General features: G+C 39.0%; 1 protein-coding gene across 3 annotated transcripts in view; it reads right to left on the bottom strand.

The window, feature by feature from the left end:
• Positions 1–1,889: 1,889 nt before the first annotated feature.
• The window catches only part of si:ch211-183d21.1, a 31,288-nt gene continuing 8,887 nt past the window's right edge, over positions 1,890–24,290 (bottom strand). For all 3 annotated transcript variants that reach the window (XM_041815613.1, XM_041815612.1, XM_041815614.1), the window contains 8 exons: positions 21,835–22,400; positions 19,183–19,456; positions 18,842–19,037; positions 16,444–16,628; positions 16,194–16,289; positions 10,219–10,383; positions 6,755–6,848; positions 1,890–4,326 (listed from right to left, as the gene is read on the bottom strand). In XM_041815613.1, coding sequence (XP_041671547.1) covers positions 4,263–4,326; positions 6,755–6,848; positions 10,219–10,383; positions 16,194–16,289; positions 16,444–16,628; positions 18,842–19,037; positions 19,183–19,456; positions 21,835–22,400 — 1,640 coding nt within the window. In that variant the 3' untranslated portion in view covers positions 1,890–4,262. The remainder of the gene's footprint in view (positions 4,327–6,754; positions 6,849–10,218; positions 10,384–16,193; positions 16,290–16,443; positions 16,629–18,841; positions 19,038–19,182; positions 19,457–21,834; positions 22,401–24,290) is intronic.

Genomic DNA, 24,290 nt, shown 5'->3' with positions numbered 1-24,290 from the left:
TCTTGAGTTAGATCTGAAAGCTGCTTCATGCAGCTGGAGTTAGAAAATTGTTCTGAGTGCAGCAGTATAGCAATTTCTACTTTGTATGATTGCCATCATTATACTATATAAAGACATATGCTATACACTCACCGACCACTTTATTAGGTACACCTGTTCAACTACTCAACATATCTAATCACATGGCTTCAACCATGTAGACATGGTCAAGATGAGTAGCTGAAGTACAAACCAAAACAAAGCACCCATAGAGAGCAGATACTGCAGCCTTCTTACACAGTTTGCTGTTTTCTTATTGTGGTTAGAATTGTGGACCTCTGTGTCATCAAAACTACCACGTTTAAGGACATGCAAAACGAAGCACAAAAAGAAACTGTATTATACTTTATCAGCACTCAAGCTCAACACAAACATGTGCAGGGATATTTGAAGCAACTATTTTATCACATATTTAAGCCTGTAGATGTCCTGAAATTTACTAAACAGCTCATTATTCCCTTATGCCAGGCATACACCGTACAAATTCATCTAATTCAGGCACTTTTGTTGGTCTGGGTATTGTTTGTTGTGCAGTTTTCATGGGGGATACGACAGCTGACCACGACCCAACTACAGCCCGATCAGCTGCTCCAGACTGGATGGATGGATTTCTGATATTTGGCCGTACAACTCAACACTGCCACAGTGAGAGCAGAATCCTCAACTTTGGGACATTTTCCCCTTATTCATCTTCAGAAAGCACCCCAAATCACCATGAAAACAGCAGGAATGACTTTCTAATGCTCCCGCTCCATAATAAAGGAAATAAACAAGTAAGAAATATACTTCCAGCTCACACAGATGGTATGTGAGATCGGTATGTGAGACTTTTTCAAAGAAAACTCCACAAATTTCTGTCAAAGTCCGTCCTGACTTCACTCTTGCAGTATGAGCATGACCATCTGACCGTATGGTGAGAGCACATGAATCGTTTATGATATTTGTACATCATAAACGATTCAGCTGCTCAGCAGGAGTTGACATTCCATCACGACTGTCATAGAGCTGGCTTGAAATTGCACGGTGTATGCCCGGCTTAACTATCCCTTTTTAACGTGGGTCTCCCTTTCAGATCAGAAAAGAAGAATCTCATCCCTTGTCCATAACATCATACAGTCAATGGTAAAAACTCACACAGAAATCTTAAAAAATAAACCATATAAGACCAAGATAAAACATCTTTGCTCACTTCAAAGCAATAATGGGATATTTAAGTTTGTTGGAGGTTAATTTTTGTTGTTGTTGTTGTTTTTTTTTTTTAAAGAAGGTTAAGTCACCATAATATAAAACAGATGATAAAGAGTCCATTTGCATGAGAATGATGCATTTATAAACATCAGCACTGGGAATTTAAAATAAAAAAGGGGAGTAATGGCACTGATGCAAATTTGCAGCACATCAGATGCATAAGGCAACTTTACAAGGTCAGCAGCACATCCATGGTGTTAAAAAAGAGGAAATCAAAGCTTCTATAATCGATTTCATGGCACTTTATATTGGCTATTTTATGATTTGCTCACAATTCTTTAACTGTAAGATTTTTAAGTGGAACTATGAGAGGAAAAATTCCATCTTTTTACTATTTATTACTCATTTTCTGTATCTCTTTCCCCTTCATGAACACTAATGTTATTTACACTAATGGCTGCATTTACCACAGCCGTACTTTCCTCTGTATAAACGAGGAATAAAAAGCTTGCAAGACACAAAGGCACAGGAGATGATTCTGAGCCATTAGAAGAAGTGAAACGTAAAACAGCTCTGATTTTTTCCAGATAAACAGATAATCATTCAAAAACACTCCATTACCACTCTGTAACTCCCCTTTCTCATACTTTTGCTGAAGAAAATGTAAACAGTTTTTTTTTAGTGCACACACAAAAGTGGTTACAGACAGTTACAGACACTCATCAGAAGATTTTCACATTTTAAGAAATTCAGGCCTTACGAGTGACGAGATTTTACGGCGTGGAGCTGGTAAACAAATCAGAAAGTCGATCATGTTCTTAGAAAAATCTGTTAAAACACTACACAGCATAACTCAAATCTAAGCACATGTAATTTTAGGATTTCTAGTCAAAAATATCTCAATCTTTTAAGCCTTGTTCACCATACAAGTCTAAACAAAAATCGTCTTTCAGGATATAAAAAATGAAAAAACAAAATCTGAATTGCTAATAACAGGTAAAAAGAATCTGCTAATTGGGTGAGCATATTCCACTGGAGTGTCTTAATGTAAGATTTTCTTACCAATTTAGATAGTGCTGTAAAATCTTGATTGCAACTATGAGCTAATGGAGGAGAAAAGCTGCTAAAAAGTGAGACCTCATCTTTGTTGCCACATATCTCAGTACTCTTTGAACATGTCCTTGCAATGTGTAATTAGAGCTCAGATTGAGCTAAAAAACAATCCAGGTCATCACAGCCTGTCCCACTGACTGTATCTGTGGGCATGAGATTATTTTATTTTATTTTATTTTAAGATTATTTTGGAGGCATTTTGCCTTTTATTTTGATAGGACAGCTGAAGAGAGACAGGAAATAATGGGGGAGACATGCACCAAACATGTGCCAAGACTGGGAATCAATGTTGCAACCAGTGTGTTGAGGACTAAATACTGCTCACGCTCAATGAGCTACGCTGGCACCCAGAAGCCAGACATCTTTTAATAAGATGGCTGTGTTTTGCCTTTATATTATGTGAACATCTATGGAAACACAACAGATATATGCATAAGTTTGTTCTCACAGTCACTGTACAGGCTAAATTATAAAGTTGCTCTCCATCTCTCACACTTGGCACAGCTGGTGCTGTATGAAGATGTGTCCGGTTGGATGGACCCAGTGCGATTTTATAGCAGTGCTAATTCTCATCAAAGTGTGTAACAATCTGCCACAATCTATGAATTTTGGCACTGAATACAAATAAAACACAACAAACTCAGTGTGCAAGGTTCGAGTGCGTGGCTTTTTTTTTTTTTTTACCGGAATTGGATCTGAAAAAAGGCATTGGAAAATAACAAACTCAGTGTGAAAGACCCTGACTCTTTTTTTTTTGTTTTGTTTTAATTTCCTTTAACAACTCTCTGTCACTCGTCCCAAACGGCACCGTATCATCACGCAGCAGGGAGAGGACTGGGCTCATAGCACCACTTTTAAACAGCTTTTCTCCCCTTTAATGTCCAAATGAACATTCAAAGAAAATGGTGAAATAAAGCTTAGTAAACAAACAGCTTGAAGTGCAGTTCTAATTAAAATACTTAAAGATGAAGCAGGGCCATGTATCACTGGAGACAATGCGTGCAGTGGATTCACACCGTTAGAAGTTGTTGTGATACTCTGGAAGAAAAAATGACTAAAAGCTCTACGCTAAAATCAAGTTAAGCTGCTAAGTGTGAACGTATGATAAGAGATCTTTGATTCTCCCTGGCTTGATCATGCTCCAGGCTGCAAGCCAGTTTCAGAGTGAGCCAGAGAATCTACCCTCTAAATATAATGTATAAAGAGGAATCTTCGATTGTGTCTGATAGTGTGTGATGTGGTGATGATTGCATTTGCAGTTAACTTGCTGCAGTACAAGAGTATTTTTTTTCTAAAATAAGATGTTTGCTTGGACTTTTCATGTGAAAGTGGCTTTAAAAATGTAATTAGATATTTTTGACTGGAAATTTGACAAATGCATTTGGTCAGATTTCCATTTTTTCTGTGTGGTTCCAGCTGGTAATGGCATGTTAAAACAAATAAAACCTATCTATCTATCTAATCTAAAGAAGGATTGTTTCAATTTAAAAATGTACTCTTATCCACAGTAACAACAAAAAGTCAACAAAAATGACCATGTAGTACTCAAGTATTTTCGACAAAATTCTCCTTTTCTCTTCCCTCTTCTTTAAAAGTAGTAACCAGCACTTCACAGACACCAGTCTTTAGAAAAATATTACATGATCTATATTTTTTTTAAATTCATCTCTTGGGTTGTCTGATTGGATGACTTAAGTGTCACACTTGATGCACACAGTTAACAGACATTTAAGAGTCATTTCATCAGTCTTCCCTAAAGGCACAGAGAAGGAGGACACTTGGACACTTGTGGTGGTGGTCGTTTTAAAACAACCCCATAACAAGCAGGAGCTTAGAAATTTTAACTACCCCTGTCTCTCTGCTGAAGTCCTCCCACACACAAGAGGACTACCAGGTGCAGATGCAGTGACTCAAATCCTGGATTATAGATCTGACAGCCCCTCTGCGTGCTCACTCAGCTCCATGGTGTAATAGTCCAGAGGACGCCTGAGAACAGAAGGTGTCAGAGTTAATAAAAACAGGCACAAAAAGAAAATGGGTCTTGGGTTTCTAAAAGGTGGCACAGGATTATGTCTCCAAACTGCCATCCACTAAGTCTATCAAAACGATAGAAGAACTAAAAAATATGAACCACAAACAAAACAGGTGGGAGTCATTGAAGTACAGGGAAAGTGAAATAATATTTTTGTTTTTTCTTTGCTTCTCTGCAAAGTATACAGATTTTAAATATATTACTGGATTCTAAGGTTGTTGGTAGTGTAAATACTGTGGTATTGTAGAAGGTTAGCTTAGGCTACACAGTAGGGGATTTTAAGCCTGATTTCACTCCTGAGTTGCACTGACAAGGGGAGCATGACCCCATATGAGGCTTGTCACAGACAATTACATGTCGGATAATCCTCATGTGTGGTGCAGGGTCAAAAATTGGCACCCGCCACCTGCCAAATGCAGGTTTTTTGAGCAGTGTCTGGTGAATTTGCTCAACCTATTGGAGCAACCCACTGGGATAGACAAACAAAAATAACACAACAGACCGATTTTGTCAGTGTAAATGGCATAAATTGAGTCCCGGTTTTCTGGTTGTTTTTACCAACTTTTTTCCCCCGAATCGCTAATTGGTCAAAGAACCCAGCCACCTCACCACCCTGTCAGAGCTTCTGTCAAATGTCTACAGTCAACTGTGTGCTGGGTTGATTTGACTATTCATTTGTCTCACACTTTACTGCAGCTGGTCTACCTGCTAAAGGTCTTTAAACTGATGTTTCACTCGTCTTAAACCCAGCCCTAATTCCAGTGGGACACTGCAGGAATGGTGCACAAATTACTTAATCACCACAAGTCTGACACTCATAATGGAGGAGAATGCTGCATAAATGTCCATTGCCCCCGTTTATCACACAGCAAACACTTGCACTGTTGAGTGCATGACAAAGTGCATTGTGTTACTGCCGACATTACGGCAGCAGTAATGCAACGCATTGCCAAAGACATGACCCCAGTTAAGTGTCGTTGAAAAGCCAGGATTTAAAATATTCATAAAGACACTTGACCCAAAGCGAACATTTTCCTAATAAAAAAAAACCCTGCCAGAGTCTTACACAGAGAAGATGCCCCATCAGCCAACAAATCTGATGCACTTCTCCACAACTACGGAGCCGTATCTCAGCCTAACAGTTTATTGCATCCATAACTGTGGGAGTCAGAAAGTTTGTGTCTCCAAACAGGCTTTTTTCCCGATGATCACACAGGAGAGCTCCTTGAAAGAGGTCTAAAGATGCTCTCATGTCATGAACTTGTTAGAAACTGGTCCAGAGTGCATCAGCACAGGTAACAGGACTGTGATCAAAGCTGTGAGCCTGAATGGATGGAACAGACTGCTGTGTTATGAACATCTGCTGCATCTTCTGATTGGTGAGTTTTTGTGTAGGTTTTTTTACTCTTAATTATGAAAATAATCATCGCTTAAAAAAAAATCAACAATAGTAAAAATAACAGAGAAAACATTTCAAAACTTTCCATACACTATAAAAGACAGTATTCATGATTTTTTTTTTTTTTTTTTTTTTTTTTTTAAGCTGAAGGCCTGATTTTTCATTATTTATTTTCATTTGTAAAAGCTTATGGATGAAGTATTTTTCAAAATAAAAAGGTGCTGAATCTAATTTGATATTGAGTTTTACCCTTTCTTCATATATATTTTAAAAAACCCATTAGAGGGTCTATTTCAATCACCATACTAGTGTCATTTTATGTATGACAACAAAGGGCTGAATTCAATATACAGCAATTTAAAGGAGATTTCAAAATACCACGATATAGCAAAAACATATAGTGATATTAATTTTAGGCCATGTTGCCCAACCCTAGACAGAGTAAAGGAATAAAGGCGTATCTTCAAGGTTTAAAAGCACATGGAAAATTACCTTACATTCCTAGATCCTCTAAGATAATAGCTGATTATAATTTCTCATATTAAATCAAGGGGGGGGGGGGGGGGGGGTGTATCTTGATGGTCTGAAAAAGAGAGGAACTTTTTTGCACCTCTGTCCTGAAAGGGTTCATTCTACTTATTAAGTGTAAGAATGATTCTTCTCTTCCAAGAGCTTCATCACCAGACGGCTACCTTTTCATTTCCTCCTCAGAAGGACTTATTGAAATGATATGAGCACTTATCTCAGTGGATCAGGGGTGGAAAAAGCTGGAATAGCTTTGCCAGTCAAATTACACACTTGTTCTGAGAATGAAATTCACAATGCTCAAATGTCTTCAACAGAAGAGCTCATCTCAAGAGGCTGGACAAATTTTCATTAACGGGCTTTGTGATGGTTATCAGCTTTTTTTAAGTGAAACTGTGTGTGTATGGCAAAGAACAGAGACAAAAGGATTTAATCAGAATTTTAAAAAGCCTCCTTACCTCCTCCTGTAGAAATATGTGAACAGAGCAGCTCCCAGTCCTAGTAGAAGGAGGACGGCTACAATCAGGCCTATCTGTAACCCCAGGGCCGACGCTAGGAGTCAGAGAAACACACCTTCAGTTACACTCTGTGAAATATTAATATCACATCAACATTAGACACACGGTCTTGCTGGTGGTACCCAAACATACGCTGAGGAGAAGTCATCACAAAGGAGACCAGTCAGCATTTCCAGTCTTCAGTCAGCATCCAGGCCTCACAAAAGTACAGTAAGAAGAGGAGGACCAAGGACCAAAAGACTCTTTCTTCTTCATGCACAGATATCCGGAGCGGCACACTGTCTCACTCAGCAAACCCAACGCCCCATGTGCTAGCCCAAGGGGGCTGCATGGCGGCACAGGGGTTAGCGCTGTTTCCACACAACAAGAAGGTCCTTGGTTTGCTTCCCGGTTGGGCCTTTCTGTCAGAGTTTGTATGTTCCCCCTGTGCATGTGTGGGGTCCCTCCAGGTACTGCAGCTTCCTCCCACCACCAAAGACATGCTCATTAGGTTAACTGATCATTCTAAATTGCCCGTAGGTGTGAATGTGAGTGTACCTGGTATATGTCAGCCCTGCGATTGACTGGCAACCAATTCAGGGTGTAACCCGTCTCTCACCCAATAAAAGCTGGGATAGGCAAGCTAAAAGCATTTTTCCATAAGAACTGTCTGTCTGTGGGACTCTGAGCATCAGCCAATCGCTAAAATAGACTGAGTTCTGGAAATACATTGAATTTTTCACTTCAGCTTGTTTTCATTCTACATGAATGGGAAATGCATTTAGTATGTCACCATGAAATGCCAACAGCTTTTAACATGTTTTTCTGAAAGAGTGTCTTGATTCTTTCCTCTCTGTTTAATTTCACATAAAGGGAAACCTCCATCAAGGTTTCTTTGACCTTCTTAGCATTCTGCTGTCAAACATTTTAAATAAATTGCAGGAAGAAAATTACAAAAAATTAACTTTTGCAGTAGCTGCTGCTACAGAATCCCACATGCTGTGATTCATGCACTCTTAAAGATCACAATTAGTGCACTTAAATGTCATTTCCCCTCTCCATTTGAATAACTTGGTGAAGTCAATTGCAAGTTTTGTCTCTTATTAAACTTTGTTTTCTCATACTTGTTCACAAGCCTTCATCAGGAAAACACTTCAGCTCAGGTACCTCCCATTTCTTTGCTTTCACATGGAGTTTTTTGCCAACTCCATGCTGGCTTTCATGTGTTTTGCACTGAGGAGGGGCTTCTGTCTAGCCATTCTGGCATAAAGCCCAGGTAAGTGGAGGGCTGCAGTGATAGTTGTCCTCCTGGAACTTTGTCCCATCTCCACACAGGACCTCTGGAGCACAGGCAGAGTGACTATCAGGTTCTTGGTCAGCTCTCTCACTAAGACCCTTCTCCCCTGATTGCTCACTTTGGCCGGGCAACCGGCTCTTGGACGAGTCCTGGTTTTGCCAAACTTCTTCCATTTGAGAATTATGGAGGCCACTGTGCTCTGGGGAACCCTCAGTACAGCAGCATTTTTTGTATCCTTCCCCAGACCTGTGCCTTGCAACAATCCTGTCTCTGAGCTCTGCAGGTTAGGGTTAATGGTTTTTGCTCTGACATGCATCATCAGCTGAGGCCTTCTATAGAGAGGTGTGTGCCTTTCCAAATCATGTCCACAGGTGGACTCCATTCAAGGTAAAGAAACATCTCAGCAACTATCAAGAGAAATGGTAGGAATCTGAGCTGAATTTAAGCGCTTTTGCAAAGGGTCTGAATACTTATGTCAATGTGATATTTCAGTTTGTCAATCTTAATAAATTTGCAGAAATTTCTAAAATTCTGTTTTCACTTTGTCAACAGAGATTGTTATTTTGAATCTAGAGTTAAGATGTTTCTTATTCATTTTTTGAGTTCAGATTAGTTGACTAATAGAGTCAAGCTAATTTTTACCACTTCTAAGTTGGATTGTAATATTTCAAATTCATTTATATAATTTATTTGTTATTGTGACTAATGGGGCTGTTTACAGCAATTTTAAGTGGAACTGAGATTATTTAAATTAACTTTTTGAATTCCATGCTTTTTTTGACTGCTAAGGCATGTTTGCTGTTTTGACCATTTTAAGCGCATTTTTTTTTAATTCTTGTCTGATCTAATTCAAACACTGTGCTATGTGGACATGTAATTTCATTTATTTGCCTTTTATTAAATTGAAACAGCTATAACACCATTCTGAGTCAAGATTTGATTTTAAGTGTTTTGCAACAATGTTCACCGTACTGAGTTAAATGGAGTAAGCTTGAGGCATCTAGTAGTTATTCTGTTGACTGAAGTTACTTTTATAAAAAAAAATATCTAGGCAAATATTAGTATTAGATCAGCAGAGGTGGAAAGTATTTAATTACATTTACTTAAAGTACTGGACTTGAGTAGTGTTCTTGGGTACCTGTACTTTACTGAGTACATTTTGAAATCAGTACTATTACTTAACCAGAGTAACTTTTCTTTTCCTTAAGTACAACTCTCCTGGGTGCAAGAAATCTGGAGACTATCAAAAGATTCTGGGCCACAATGTAGGGCCTAGTGTCAGAAAGCTGGGTCTGCGTCAGAGGTCATGGGTGTTCCAGCAGGACAATGACCCGAAACATACCTCAAAAAGCACTAAGAAATGGTTTGAGACGAGGTACTGGAGAGTTCTGAAGTGGACTGCAATGAGTCCGGATCTAACTCCCATTGAACACCTATGGAGAGATCTCAAAATTGCTGTTGCAAGAAGGTATCCTTCAAATCTGAGAGACCTGGAGCAGTTTGAAAAGAAGAGTGGTCCAGAATTCTAGTTGAGAGGTGTAAGAAGCTTGTTGATGGTTATAGGAAGTGATTGGTCTTAGTTATTTTTCCCATGGGTGTGAAACCAAATATTAAGATGAGGGTGCCAACAATTTTGTCCGGCCCATTTTTTGAGTTTTGTGTAAAATTATGTCAATTTTTGCTTTTTTTTCTGCTTTTTTGTGTTGTTCCAGTGCACATAAATGAAATAAACATGTGTATACCATGTGTATTACCTTTATTTTCACATGCATACTGTTCTCTTCTGGCTGCACTTGATTTCATTAAAAACTTATTTTTATGAGGTCCAAACAACTTCCTGCCTCTCTGTCCTGAATCTGCCTAAATCTGTCTTACAGACCCTTAATTGTAACCAAGGCAATACAATTCTACAAATAGGCTTTCATTTATCATTTTATCTCTAATATGACATTTCTGGTACAGAGAAAACACAAAGCCTCTAATGGCTGCTTCGATACCAAATTAGTCTTTTGTGTTTTTGATTTAGTCTGTCATTATTACACTGAAGTGCTATTCTGCATCACCAGCATAAGCTAGATGTTGGCGTCTGCTTCACTGATCTTGTATCACGATGACAGGAAATGCTTACCTGTGCTTGTATATCTGTGCGTTGATGGAGCAGAGCACACGTCACCCTGAGCAGATGAAGGACTCATGTGTGATGTCTGGATAATTAGGGTCCTCTGATGGTCCGACAGCGCCTGGATGTTCCCCCATACCCGAAGCCAGCCAGACACACAGGAAAAATTTGCACCTTGAACACAAACAGGCAGATGTACATATAATTATTTACATCTGAGGCTGTACAGGACATTTTGTAAATGACAGATGGCATTTACGTTTGAAGAGAACAGAACATGGTGGTTGTTTAGTCCATGTAAGGATGTTGACAGGGTAAAAAATCACATCACATGGTTTCGCCCAGAGAGAGAAAGCTTCCAGGATGTTGTGAGGGTTGATAATGGCTACGTTAAGAGAAAACACACATGGCTAAACTGGTAAAACAGTGATTTTTATGTTCCTGTTCCGTTTCATTTCTAAGATCTTGTATGAGTAAAATGTACCGTCTGAAACCCAAAAACACAAAAATAACTTCACCAGGAAGTTCTAGCCTCCCTTCATCTCTCTGACTGCAGACAGACATCTGAAATGCTGTTTGACTTTTGGGAATCAATATCTCCCCACAAGCCAGAAGACTCTGACCTTTGCGGTCTTTTTTTCATTAAAATTCTTTGAGCAACAACTACTTTCAAAGCCAATAAAAAGAAAGAAAGAAAGCCAGTCATTTCCCTAAACTTACAGCCAGCCAAATAAAAACCCTCTGATCCTGAAGAGAATGAGATCTTTCATTCTCTCCACTCTTGAGCCACAAGTTCACACATTTTTCTGCAGAAAAACTAAATAAGTAATAAAAAGGAATAATCTCATTATAATACTTAAGATGTGCAGTCTTTAAGTTTTATAAAATAAATTAAAAAAAAACATGCAGAATTTATCTCTTTGTATTCGGGGCATAAATAGAAAATCTGAAATCAAATGTATTCCTTTTAAAGACCTTTATCAAGACCTTCTCCATATATTTTCTGACCCAGTTACATTAGTGACAGTTAAATGCATGTTTTATGCCAATTTTAGGATAAAAATGTGACAACATAGTTCAGAAAATGCAAATAGCATTTGTTATTGCAGTATTGAGATAACCCTTTTTTTATAGTGCTAACATTAGCAGATGCTGTACTAGTACAACACAAGGCAAAAACTTCCCTTTAAAGCTGCTTTTTATTTGCAAAATAAAATAAAGAATGTCAACAGGTATCGCCCCAGCCTCAACTCCAACACCTTCCCCTCAACCATTTCTAAGAAAACTTGCATTTACCTACTAGCACACATAAATCACATAGTTGGAGATCTAAGGATGCACTGATAGCTCAGGGGACCAGATCAGGTGGAGTTCCATCATAAATCTACTTGTGCTTCAAACTTTGTGTAAAAAGCAGAAAATGAACACACAACAGCAAACAAAATTACAAAAAAAAAAAAAATACAAAATTTTGCATGCAGTACATGAAAAATACACAAATGGGTGTAAATTAAAGGGATGCATGAAGGTTAAGAATGTATAGTGTTGCATATAGCCTTGATTTTTGTTACATTTATTATTCAACTTTTAATATTTTTAAGCCTGCATAGCCTCCTGTTATTTACAGTATGAAGAATAACTTTTGCTATATACCTTTTCCATCTGATATAACAGTCTATGTTCTGATCCAGCCCAGGTGGCAAAAGGGACATGTTAGTGAATTCAAGTGCTGAATTAATTTTCTTATCCACAAATTCCCCACTGAAACCTGCAGAAAGCGCATTTTGGTACAGTACAGTACAATACAGAGAACTTCAAATATCAGTATGGGAAACATGTAAGTCATTCTATGGAGTGGAAAGAAGACAATCAGGCACAAGAGGCAGCACTTTTACAAACACTACATAAAGTAGCATGCTTTTCCTCTCAGTCACATGAAGTGAAAATGTTTCTGTGATGATATTTTGGTTAGTTCAGATCAGTGGTTCTCAACCTTTTTGAGTCGTGACCCCCAATTTAACATGCACTGTTGTCCGCAACCCCACTCCCCCCAGTCACCCCACGCACTCCTTCTGAACACGCACGCTAACGCTGGCTTTTACGCACAGCCAGCACGTCAGTGCCGTTTTGTTTCACGGTTTCATTCACTGTGCCAGCCAAGTTTGTACGAGGAGGGACTGACTTTTCATTTATTCTAGGTCAAATATGATCAATAAGAGTTATAATATTGCACAGACTGGCTCGCAGTGAGAGGAGTTAATTCTCTCCACAGCGCACAGACTGGCTCACCTGTTTGTGTTCAAGACAGTCCAGAGGAGTCATTTAGCTGGTTGATCCGGAGCTTTTATAAGTCGTCTGAGGTCAGAGGAGACTGTGTTGGTAAATATTTCACTAAAGTCCCATTAGTTTAGAAACAGCTCCAGCTGTGTGAGTTTCGCTCAGACGAGCGCACATAGTGGTGGTGCCGATTTTTAAGGCAGACAGAGGAACAAAAACGTCCTCCTCTCCAACACCACCTGATGTTTGATATCTCCTCATATTTGTCTGTATCAGTGCTTGTTTTTTTGCCTCTTTTTTTAAGCCTGGTAGAGAGGGAGACAGGCAACAGGCAGCCCGACATGTCCACATGAGCGCAAATGTGCTACTTAAATATCTGCAGCAAAGTCGCGCTGCGACATGATGCTGCAGGTGTGGAAGCTTGCTTTGACTCGCTACAGGTTCTAAATTTAAATATTTTGTGTAAATAATTTGCATGAAAAAATTGCGTACAGAGTGTAAGGACCTTAAGTTTATAAACTGGAGTTAATATTTTGTAGGCTCTTAAATTTAATCGCCCTAAAACCCCCTGAGTCTCCCCCATGGCAGAATGGTTTGACCCACACTGGAACATGCCTGTCAATCACTGTATTCACAATCACGCCATTCATAAAAAGGTTTGTGGTTTATTTTTTGTGAGGAAATGCTGATCTATAACTAAGTTCATGATTTCAGTTTGAAAAGAGAGAAGCCTTTTTTATAATTTGTTTATTATTTACAGGTTTTTAGTTCTTTCTAACTCTATGTTTTTATTTCCAAATTGTTCCAGAGAGACCACTGCAGCCGAGCAGAGTTTTGCACACCTCTTTAAAGCCTTAGGTTTAAAGCCTTTCCAGTCATTGTTTTCAACAGCTACATTAATTTGAATTCCCACATTTAGTGATGAGAAGATGTGCCATGACCTTAGTCATTCATTTTTAATATTCAAAATGTATGAAAAAAAATCTAATATTTGTAATTTGAAAGTGTTTATCAGTTACAAAGTTTGATAAATCAGACAGCTGTCCCAGCACTCTTTAATGTCTTTCTTTTTCCAAAAAGCTTTGCGCTGTTTAGGGCGTACTTGGCTGTAAAAATACTTCACAGGGGGTACATGACTGAAAAAAGGTTGAGAACCACTGATTTAATGTATACATGAGTGCGGTCAAGTTAAACATTTAATTTTGTATTTTATTTTATTTTATTTATTGTGTATTGTTGGAATGAAGTGCTTAATAAATATTTACATATTTTTGTAATTGATTTATTCTTTGAAGCATTAATATTAATTTTTGCAATTGCAATTGATTTTAGTGAGGTTAGTACACAGTCATAGCCATAAGTGCAATGGTATTAATAATTGGCATAATAATTTCTTTCGGTGTTTCAGTTTTTGGCCTTGGTTTCCTCATTTTCGGTTTTCGGTTTCAGCCAAGAATTTTCATTTCGGTGCATCCCTAACGCAAACTTTATTTTTCTTTTAAACTAAAGAAAAAAATTTGAACATTTCTGTTGCTGAGAGCTTGTTAACATGAAAACATACTGCAGGTATTCCGTGTTGTTTCTGCTCATGCATGAAAAGCCATATTTCAAAAAGTGGGGCTGATATTTACGGAGCTCAAAGCTCTGATATCAGTCGGGTGTCGGCCCCAGGGCCTTACATTTCTCAGGTGGTGGAGCTGCTGTTAGGCTTTCTGGTGACTGACCTTGAGACCCCTTCTGCTGCTGCTGACCTAGATCTGAGCTGGAACACTTTTTCTGTGAAGCCAATCGCTCCATTTTTCATCAGGTAGCTAGCAAATTTACTGCAGCTGCGGCTAAAGCAACAACACAAGCTTTTTTTCTTTCTCTTTGTTTCTTTTTTTTTCTGCTGTGTGTCACTGAACAGAATCTCCTGCGCACAGTTCAGATCGTACAAACTCAGCTGAGACAATTAATTTTTGACAAATAATGAATCAGAAAAAAACTAAAACAACTCCTTGTCTAAAAGTATGTAATTTAATATTAATTATGTGCATTTATATTGTTCCGAAATGATTTGGCGACCCCTAGAAATCATCTCGTGACCCCAATTGAAACAGTAGAGAGTTGCGACTCTGGCTTAAGTGATATCATGGAATTGCTTCACGTTTTTTAAACCATCAGGGTGCAACATCAGAACAAGCTCTGATCTTTGAGATGGGAAGGGAGAAGCTACTTGGATGAGAGAGTCAAACACAGGAGAGGAGATCAGACTACTGCAGCCAGCAGAGGCAGACCTAATCCTGCAATCCTGTTTCAGTTGTTACAGTTGATGTTATTCTGCTCTTTCATTGTTTTAGCAAGCTATTAACAAATCTCTCCACCCTTCCACATGAGGCTTACCTGTCATGATAACAGACACAAGGGAAACTTTGGAATAGATTCAGACAGTCTAATTCGATATTTCAATGCTTTAATTTGCATGCCGATGCTCAAAGGGATCTCAGTCTGCAGCTCTCTGTCACTCCTCTTGTTAAGTGTGTAGCATGCAGGTGTGGGTGTGATACCAACTTCATTGCTCTGTGTCCAATAATTACCAAACCATTTATCAATAAACATACAGAAAGCATTAAAAAAGAACACCATTTCAACTTTTCTGCATGACCTAGTGTCACAGAATTGTATCCCATTCTAGGTTTCTGTTTAACTTTGCTCATTATATCATTTTACCCACCTATAAACAAGGCTGTCTTATGGAATTACATATAAACAGAAGCTACTTTTATAAAGCTGATGCTGTAGGAGTTTTGTTTATAGTCCACATCACTGTGTAAAAATCATTGTAAATCATAAATTTTAAAATGGTGCAGAATATGCACAGGTAAAGTTAATAAAGAAGATCACAATACAGGGAAATAAAAGTCTGGTGCTTAAATATTCTGTAAAAGACCTAAAGACCCCCTTTAACTCACTGTGCCAAATATTAGATGGCAAATCTTAAATGTTTCATGCATTTCCAAACAGGTTGTTGTAGAAGATAAAGAGTAACTTACAAACTCAGTAACTTACAAATTAGTCTTAAAAATCAGCATGAAAAAGAATTGTAATACAAATCAAATCCATCCAAAAAAAATCAAATTTTTACCTCCGCCAAGGAGGTTATGTGATCGGCAGGGTTTGTGAGATTTTTTTAGTTTGTTTGTTAGCAACATAACTCAAAAAGATATGGACAGATTTTGATGAAATTTTCAGGAAATGTCAGAAATGGCATAAGGAAGAACTGATCAGATTTTGGGAGTGATCTGGATCCCCATCTGGATCCAGGAATTTTTTAAAGGATTCTTTACTATTGGGAGATAGGGCTAATGGAGGAGGTCTGCGCTCTCCGAGTGCTTTTCTAGTCTCCATATGTTTTCCATCCTTAGACAGAACTCATACAGAGCTGGTGCAAAGGGCTACTGGACTTAAGGATTAGTTCTCACTCTTGAAACACTTTTCCTTTTCCCTGTTTTACTTCTACTTTTAACACCAAGGTAGCAGTGACCTACTGTGACATGTTGATTGTTCTGAGATCATTTTTCCTCCAAGATTGTTGAACTCAGTGGTCTATTATCTTTTCTGCTCTCTCCACCGTTATTATTTCAGAGACAACTCCTTTAAAAGCTATGGAAATAGGCAGACAGTTGTTATCATAATAGAATTAGACATAATGGACAAAGTTGCCTCACCTTGGAGATACAAGGCAGATATCCCACAGTGACACCTCTGTTCCAGGTAGTCAGCCACCTCAGCCACTTTCTTCCCCTGGATCAGAGCACTGCAGTCTATGAGACAAAGAAAATGACAGCCTTTATGAATGTGAAAAAATCCTAACAACAGCAAAGGTTCAGTTAGTATTCTTGATATTAACCACAACTCTCAATCCAAAACCGAAATCCTGTCTATCCTGATTTAGTCCGTTTTGTCATGTTGCCTCACCTCCTGACTGCCCGTGCCAGTCACTGGAAAGAGGCCCAAGACAGACATCAATGTGACTTGAGAAGGCCGAGCTCGGGCAGATGTTGGTGCTGTGGGGTGTAGGGGAGGAACTTGTCCAGGAGGAGGGGCTTCTCACCTCACAGCATGAACAACGACTGAGTGAGACAGGACCATCTTCTACTGACCTGCACAGGTATGCAACAATAAACAAAAGAACATGAAGCAGCTCCATCTCATGAACATGGATCACACCAAGAGCACACCAGTAATGTGATAAAAACATCTTCCCCACTGCCACCTCACTTGTAGGGATTTTTTTCTATGAATATTGCATGCTCCATTCACTGACAGGCTCACCACAACTTCACAAGAAAAAAGTTTGAGTGAGTTGAGTTGAGAAATTTCAAAACAGTCTAGCTGCAGACCGTTCAATCCTGACATCCTCTCTCAGACCCTTTATCTGAGACGCCAAATATCTCAGGATGGATTACAGGCTAAAGCTTCAAAATTAAATTTAACTTCCATTTCGGGTTAGGGTAAGGGTTAAGGTAGCAGTTAGGATACATTTACTAAAGCTAACGTTGCTTAAGCTAACTTAGCTTCATTGGCTGATGTAGTAACGTTAAATACGTATTGCCAACAAATTTCCGTTTGGAGCTATACGGCATCTCAGATGAACAATCTGTGAGAGTGGCCGTAAGAAATGTATGGTCCACAGCCGGACCCCTCTGGAAAACTTTGGATCTGTGATAATTTTATCACCTAAAACTGTGACTAAAAATGTCTGACAAACTTTTCTCCATGAGGAAGTCGAGACCAAGACTAGAAAGTAGGGATGCGCGCGGTTAATGAACGGAGTTTCTCTATAGAAATGCTAAACCGGGCTTTTACTTTGAAAAGCACAAACCAGAAAAGCATTCATACGGTGTCCATTTTTCCTGTGACATATTCTACCAGTGTGGAGACAGAAAGTTTCACTAATAGTAGATCTTTAGAGAACAACTTTATAAAACAGGCGCATTTATGCTTGTGGCCTTCCTCAGGGTTATCAAGAAACACATTGTAAACATATTCTATGTGCATATTTGACACAACGATGTAAATATGGTTCTCCATTTATCATTTTCCTGTCTAATATGGTCCACAGCCACAATATAAGACTATTATACAGCATTTTACCATCGTCTAAGTTGCATCTTTGTGAAATAAACAAAGATAAATGCAACTGTTAATTCACATGTCCACATTTGTGTTCATGTACAGTATATATCCTTTGTATATCAATGCTCTTTTTTGACATATTGGCCAACATCGGATATTGGCCGATATATCAGATATTGGCTTTTTTAGCCCCAAATATCGGTATCTGCATCGGCCCAGAAAATCCCATATCAGTCGGGCTCTAGTCAGGGCCATGACATTTCCTGACTTTAGTCTATTCAAATGTCCTACAGACATCCATTTTATTCATACAAATCTGACTGCCTCCAGAAGCAACCCTGAATTCGTTCATCAGTTATATCACATGAATCAAATATCAGCTAAAACTCATTTGGCTTATCTGCAAGGACAGCCATATTCTGGTAGCAGGATCTCAATTCATGACTTTCCTTTAAGAATAAAATATTTGGTGCATGTCTGTTTGGAATATATGCTTAATCAAGACAAAGAATGCAGAGAAAAGAAAGGGGTTGCCAGCTGAGCAGCCAGCGCTGCCTCAAAAAGTGGATTGTATACCCGAGTATGTTGTTTTGGAAACTTTGCAACTGTCATTTTATCAATCCCATAAAAAGACCTCCCTGATGCAATCTGGGTTCTGCAGTAGGAGAGCTACACAAAGCCAATCATTGCCAGAAATCCAGGGTTTACCACAAGGAAATTGGTTTGTGTAGTTAGAAGATAACCCCCTCTTCCCTGCCCTAAAATAGTGTTTTTTAACAGGGATGTTTTGATACTTAGGATTGGAAAAAGAAAAAAAAAAACAGTTGGAAAGGATAAAAGTAATGAGGGGCGGATCTCACTTGGCTGCTTCACATTCAGGGTCCTGGTATTGTTCAATTTGCCTTACAGTAACACTGTCAGCATGATTTCTCTCCAATACAGGCCAATCATATTAAAACTACTTTCACTGACAATCAGATCGGCTTCCTGCTGTACTGTTGAAGAGAAAAGGTGGATATCTGTGCTCTGATTAATGAGCTGTTTTGGTGTATACCAACTTTATCTATTTAACATGACATAGTAAAAAGAAAAAGAGCTGTGATTAAAAAAATCTCTGGTTTGTCTCAGCAATTAAGCAGGTAAGCCTGTACATGATCCCTTTCAATCAGAATGAAACATTTAAAAGTTATGACATGTTACAAGCTGTCAGTGATTGGAGCTGCTATTCTGTGTTTACCTCAGAGCTGGGATCACTTGTCTCCCTCTGCTGGTGGAGAGAGAGGAGAGCAGCTGCTGCTTCTCACTGAAAACGAGAACATCTCTGAGGCTGGAGTTTGTCAGTGCAGTTCCTGCTCTGCAGACACTGAACAAGTCATAGCAAAGGACCACCGCTCCACGTGCTGGCACCGTGGAGCCCTCTGGGAAAGTCTGATCTATGCAGGAGAGAGAGGAAGTGAAGGAGTGTAAAGAGGAGTGATGGGAGAGGATAAAAAAGAGGACATTAGTATGTGCAACAGGATTTGTAACTTAGATTGAGACAGGAAATCTTTGGACTAATTCGCCTCCTTCAGCTCTCACCTGCTCCTGTGACATTCCCAACAATGTAAAATCCATCCTGGTCGATCATTCCGGTCAGAGGAAGGGCGATGATCGTCCCACTGCGCTCCTGGTCGAACACAGTGAGCACCAGGCCATGCAGGTCTGTCATAGGAGGGCCTTGTAGTTCAACGAAGGCCCTCTGCTGACTGTGATTGGTCCAATGTCCACTAGCAACCTCACTGATGACCACACCCTCAGGGGCTGGAGGCGGACGGGGGCAGCTGTTCTCCCTCAGTGGGGTGGGTGGAGCCACCTGTTTGAATTTAACATTATCATAGTTTATCCTATAAGGTTGCATGTGCATTCATTGTCTTACCAAGGTAACTGGAGAGCAGATTTAGGTAAAAATGTGTTCAATATTGAAAATAAAAAAAGATCTTCAAAGAATCAGTCTTTAAAGGAGTAGTCCAACTTTTTGGCAAATCTATTTTCAATTGTAGGCTTTCAACATAACATTGCACACTTTCTGTGAGTCTGTATGTCTTCAGGTTTGGCTGAGGGACATGTCGAGGACACTGAAATTCATTTACTGTTGTTTATTCAATTCAAGTTTTTGATGTTATTTTTTCTTTGAAATACCTTAAGAAATACAAGCTGTATTTTCCTTACTCTCTAACCTTTATGCAGTTCTCTTAAATGTAAAAACACTTAAATGTCACTTCCAACAATACATACCGTAGGTGAGGTGAGATTTCTTTTTTACTTTTTAAATGGCATTGAGTTGTTTCTTGGCAACAAGTAATTTCACTAAAGAATGCTATATTTTTTCTCTATGGCACCACTTTGAACTTGTATGTACTCCCAGTCTCATCTAATGAAGGCTTGATGCCATTTCTCGGCTAGGCTAAGAGCCTAGTCTCAGGCTTGGACAGAGAACTGAAGCTCTACACTAACGTCCTGACACTGGAATTAGTAGAGAGAAGGAAAATAGGGATGCACAATATTATCCTGATGATATCAGTATCGACAGATATAAACATTTCTACCAATACTAACAACCAATTTTTTTCACATCATAACAAAAAGTAAATATTGGCTGTATAGACCAATAAGTTAGTGGAGTTTTACGCTGGACCAACAAACCTACTACAGCTTAAGTCATTTTCTTTATTCATCACAATTCCCTACACTTTAAGTGTTTGTAAAGACAGAAACTTGATATTTTTTTCCATCCTAAAACTTTAAATTGTGTGTTTCAAGGATTGAGGTTTTAGGTCTGAACTTCATTTAGATATCAATATCAATATCAGCTAAAATTATTTTGTAAATATTGGCATATCAGATACTGGCAAAAATCACGAAATTGGTATTATTTTCTTTGTTTTAAAGATGAGAGCAATATGAAAAGAAACCAGTTTCTCAAAATGTTGAGGTATTCCTTTAAAGGCTAAATATGCAACAATCTTAATATTAAACAGCAAAGCATGAAGAGAGTGTGTCAAAAGACAGCATTTATTTTGGTCTGAAAATCTGCCCAGAGAGTAGCATAGTTAGCTCTTATTACTGGATTTCTCTTCAGCCTTTTTCCAACAATTCTGTACTTAAAACACAATGTTGCTCTTAATATTGAAGTAAGCTGCTAAGAGTGAGTATCACCTGACAGAGGTCACTTCTCTGACTAAAGCTGAGGACACGCTGCAAGATTTTTTGCCAGTGCAAAGTCTACACCAGTCTGCACTAGTTGGGGACAGTCTGCATGACTAGTTGGCAGAAAAATCTGTTGTGTGAGGGGAACAGACCTAACCTGACCTAAGACCCAGTCATTCAAACATGTTTGAATTTTTTTTAGTTGACTCTGGATGCAGTCAGGTTGTGTGAACCGTCCCAACTGCAAGTACGTGTTGCTGACAGCCAATGAAAAAGACAGCCTGATACAGACTGTATGCTTTTCAAGACTGAAGGAGAAGTATTTCTCTTGTCTAAATTTTGTTTCAACATGTTGCAAAGATTTTATCAAAGATGAAGAATTTAATCACCTTGCACAGCTGCACTCCGCTCTCTTATCCTGTTGGAGTTCTGCTCTGTCAGCACCTCTGACCAGTTTCTTGCGTGCCAGGCCTTAGAGACTGTGAGAGATTTTTGCCTTATATATCTCCCAACTGATTTAATCAGTCATTAATTTAAAACTGTCATACCAGACTAATGTCAGATTATGTCATTTATTTACAATATCAGGTCTCATCAAATGGTAATTTTTTTTTTAAATCCTCTAATAACGGTAAAAATTATTTTATTAATAAACATTTAATCATAAGCTGGACACAGGCTGGCCATTGACATGAGAGGTTGGCAGGTTTTCAATCAGCAGGAGAAGGTTTGGATCTCTTAGAAGCATGTTGGTGCACCAGTTAGGGATAAATCTCCATAGGAAAATGAGTTTGACACCCCTGCTTTAAACTGTCACCCTCGTGAGAGTTTTATGCGTTCAGTGGGCTTTCATTGGTTTGACATTTCATGTAGTCCGTGATCCCTCAACAGGTGCAGTTGTTAAGTGTGTGATTCCCTGTCTTTCAGTCGTCATACAAAAATCTGCTGAAACCAGTCTGACTACTCCTAGTCATTTCAAAATCTGTAAAGACTGTGGAAGTTGTGTAGTGTCTTCCCAGCTTAACCCCCTCTGTGTATACTCACTGAGAAAGCAGACAGGTCGTAGGGGTAGAGGCCTCGACAGCGGCTCAGAGCCTCGTCGCCCGGCAGTACCTCTGGGTCCTCCAGCAGAGGGAGCTGTCCTGGCGTCAGAGCCTTACTCAGCTCCTGTGCCTCCCTGTCTGATCCCCTCTGCCGATACACAACTGCATCCAGCAAGCCTCTGGTAGGGATCCCTCTCTGCATGTCTGAAGGTGGGCCAAAAGGGCTGCGATAGAGTGCCACAGCGTCTGGTCCATTCTGGATGGTGTTAGGGGGCAAACGTAGTGATGGAGCAGGCACCAAACGGTCACTGCCCAGCAGGAAGTATCCCTTAGAGGTGGTGAAGTGTCCACTCAGGCTGATTTCTCTGTAAGGCCTGTTGTTGTGGGCACTAAATAGTAGGATCCAGATACCCTGCAAGGACACACGGCGTCCTGATGGGTGCCAGAGCTCGATGTACTCCCCGTCCTCAGCTGCACCAGGTGTATCTGTGTTCAGCTCATTGATCAGGAAGTCAGTGTTTCCCCAAGGTGGGAGGTGAGGGGGGGAATCTGTCCCTCCTGGAATCACTAAAGAATTACAGACAATATTAGTTAGTTAGGTGAAAAGAAATTCTGTGACTTAACTTTAGTGCATCAACCAGCATCAACAGCTTAAGTTTAGGAAAGCTTTTGCTGTCTTTGTGCTGGGCTAACAGTGAACATTGTTGACAACTACTGTTTACAATAAAAGCAGTGGAACAAATATCTAAAAGGGAAAACAATGACTTTCATGCAAGTTTAAAAGGTTTAATTCCCCTAAACACAAACAAAAACACGCGGCTTATGTTAACAAACCAATAACTTGTCGTTATTGAGCCAAGAACCTAATACGTTTCATGCCTTTCCCACAGCACAGTTGAACACAAGTCAACAAAGCTGTTTTCTGGAGTACATTTTGTTGTTTTGAGGTACAAAAGAGCTTGGGACAGATACTTTATATCCAAAGGGACTTGTTGAGATAAATCAGGAACATATGCAAACACTGATTTGTTAAGGAGGTTTTGAAATCTTCACAAAGTATGACTACAGATCTAGAGGCAGAAACTATGAGGAGAGATTTGGCAGACTGGGAAAACAACTCTTTTAAAGAGTTGCTACCAATGTGGTAATGCAACAAAAGTGTAAGATTTTTGAAGATTACTATTATTCATGTTTACTGCAGTCATGCACTTCATAAGAGAGGGCAGCAGAGGGCTGTATTTCACTTCATATTTAAAATTCACACAGTGCCATTTAAGGTGAAGGACAGACAAACCTCCATGATTATGTTTCCAATTTTATAGTGATCATATCAAATTACTGAAGTGTAACTTTGCCAGCTGGATGGCTGTGAGGACAGTTTGCTGTTGCGCATCCAGATTGTCTTTATTAAACCTAGGAACAAACGACTACCAAGACTTACATTCAAGTAAGACATTCAAACCACTTTGCTCCAAGATGAACACTAAAACAATTAACAACCAACATGTTGGCAAAGCTGTTATTACAATTGAGTACCATTGGGTCAAACTGACTTTTACATTAGCTTGGACATGTAAGAAAAATGTTTTCAAATGTTCACACCATCGTGGACGGGTCATGTTAATGTGGAGTCAGGTGAAATCCTATGAGTAGCTGCTGTGGTCAATGTTCATCAAAGTTGAATGAAATGCACAGCACAGATATAAACCATCTTTTCCCTCAAATGAAATGTTTCATTTGCCCCTGTACTTGCCTAGGTTTACTTTGCATAAATGGGTCTCTTCCATTACTTTGCTGATTTCCCAGAATACATTCCTTGTTTCCTTGAAAGCAGAGCTTTTATCAAATTTTATAAACAGTCTTTTGTTTTCGGCCCACATTATTTTAGCTTATCTGAGAGCTGACATCTTTTTCACTATTCTGCATCAACAAAGACCAGAATCAGTTTTTCCAGACTGCTCAACAGGAAACAAAAAAGTCAAAGACGGTGCTTTAGTACCAATGTCCTATAATGAAAATTTTGTCAAAATCATATTGCTCTCAAGATTTAAACAAATTTCTTGCAAGTGAGAAGAGGGAAAGTTACCTAGAACAAGCTCCATTAGAAGCTGCCTGAGAGCTCTCAATTGTATCACATTGTCTAACAATAAAAAATTACTTTATTTAATCATGCTAATGTTGCGGTGATGCCAGAAAATATACGGTACATAACCTAACTCACCTGATAACCTGGGTGAGGAGCCACAGGAATTTTGCTCAACATCATAACTTCCCTTTTCTTTCTTTTCTCTATATAGTGCTTCCTTTCCGTGGAATCCATAGCATCCTTGAAATACTCTCAGTTCTCTAATTTTCATCTCCAGCAGATATAGTCCAAGACTCCCCTGCTTGTTAATCAAAATCATACTTTTAAATATGTGTAATTTTGAGAATCAGGAATCTTTTGCTGAGCAGTAC

Source organism: Cheilinus undulatus, linkage group 20 (genome assembly GCF_018320785.1).
Source record: "Cheilinus undulatus linkage group 20, ASM1832078v1, whole genome shotgun sequence".
NCBI classification, from domain to species: Eukaryota; Metazoa; Chordata; class Actinopteri; order Labriformes; family Labridae; genus Cheilinus; species Cheilinus undulatus.
This window is presented reverse-complemented; position numbering and strand designations above follow the sequence as displayed.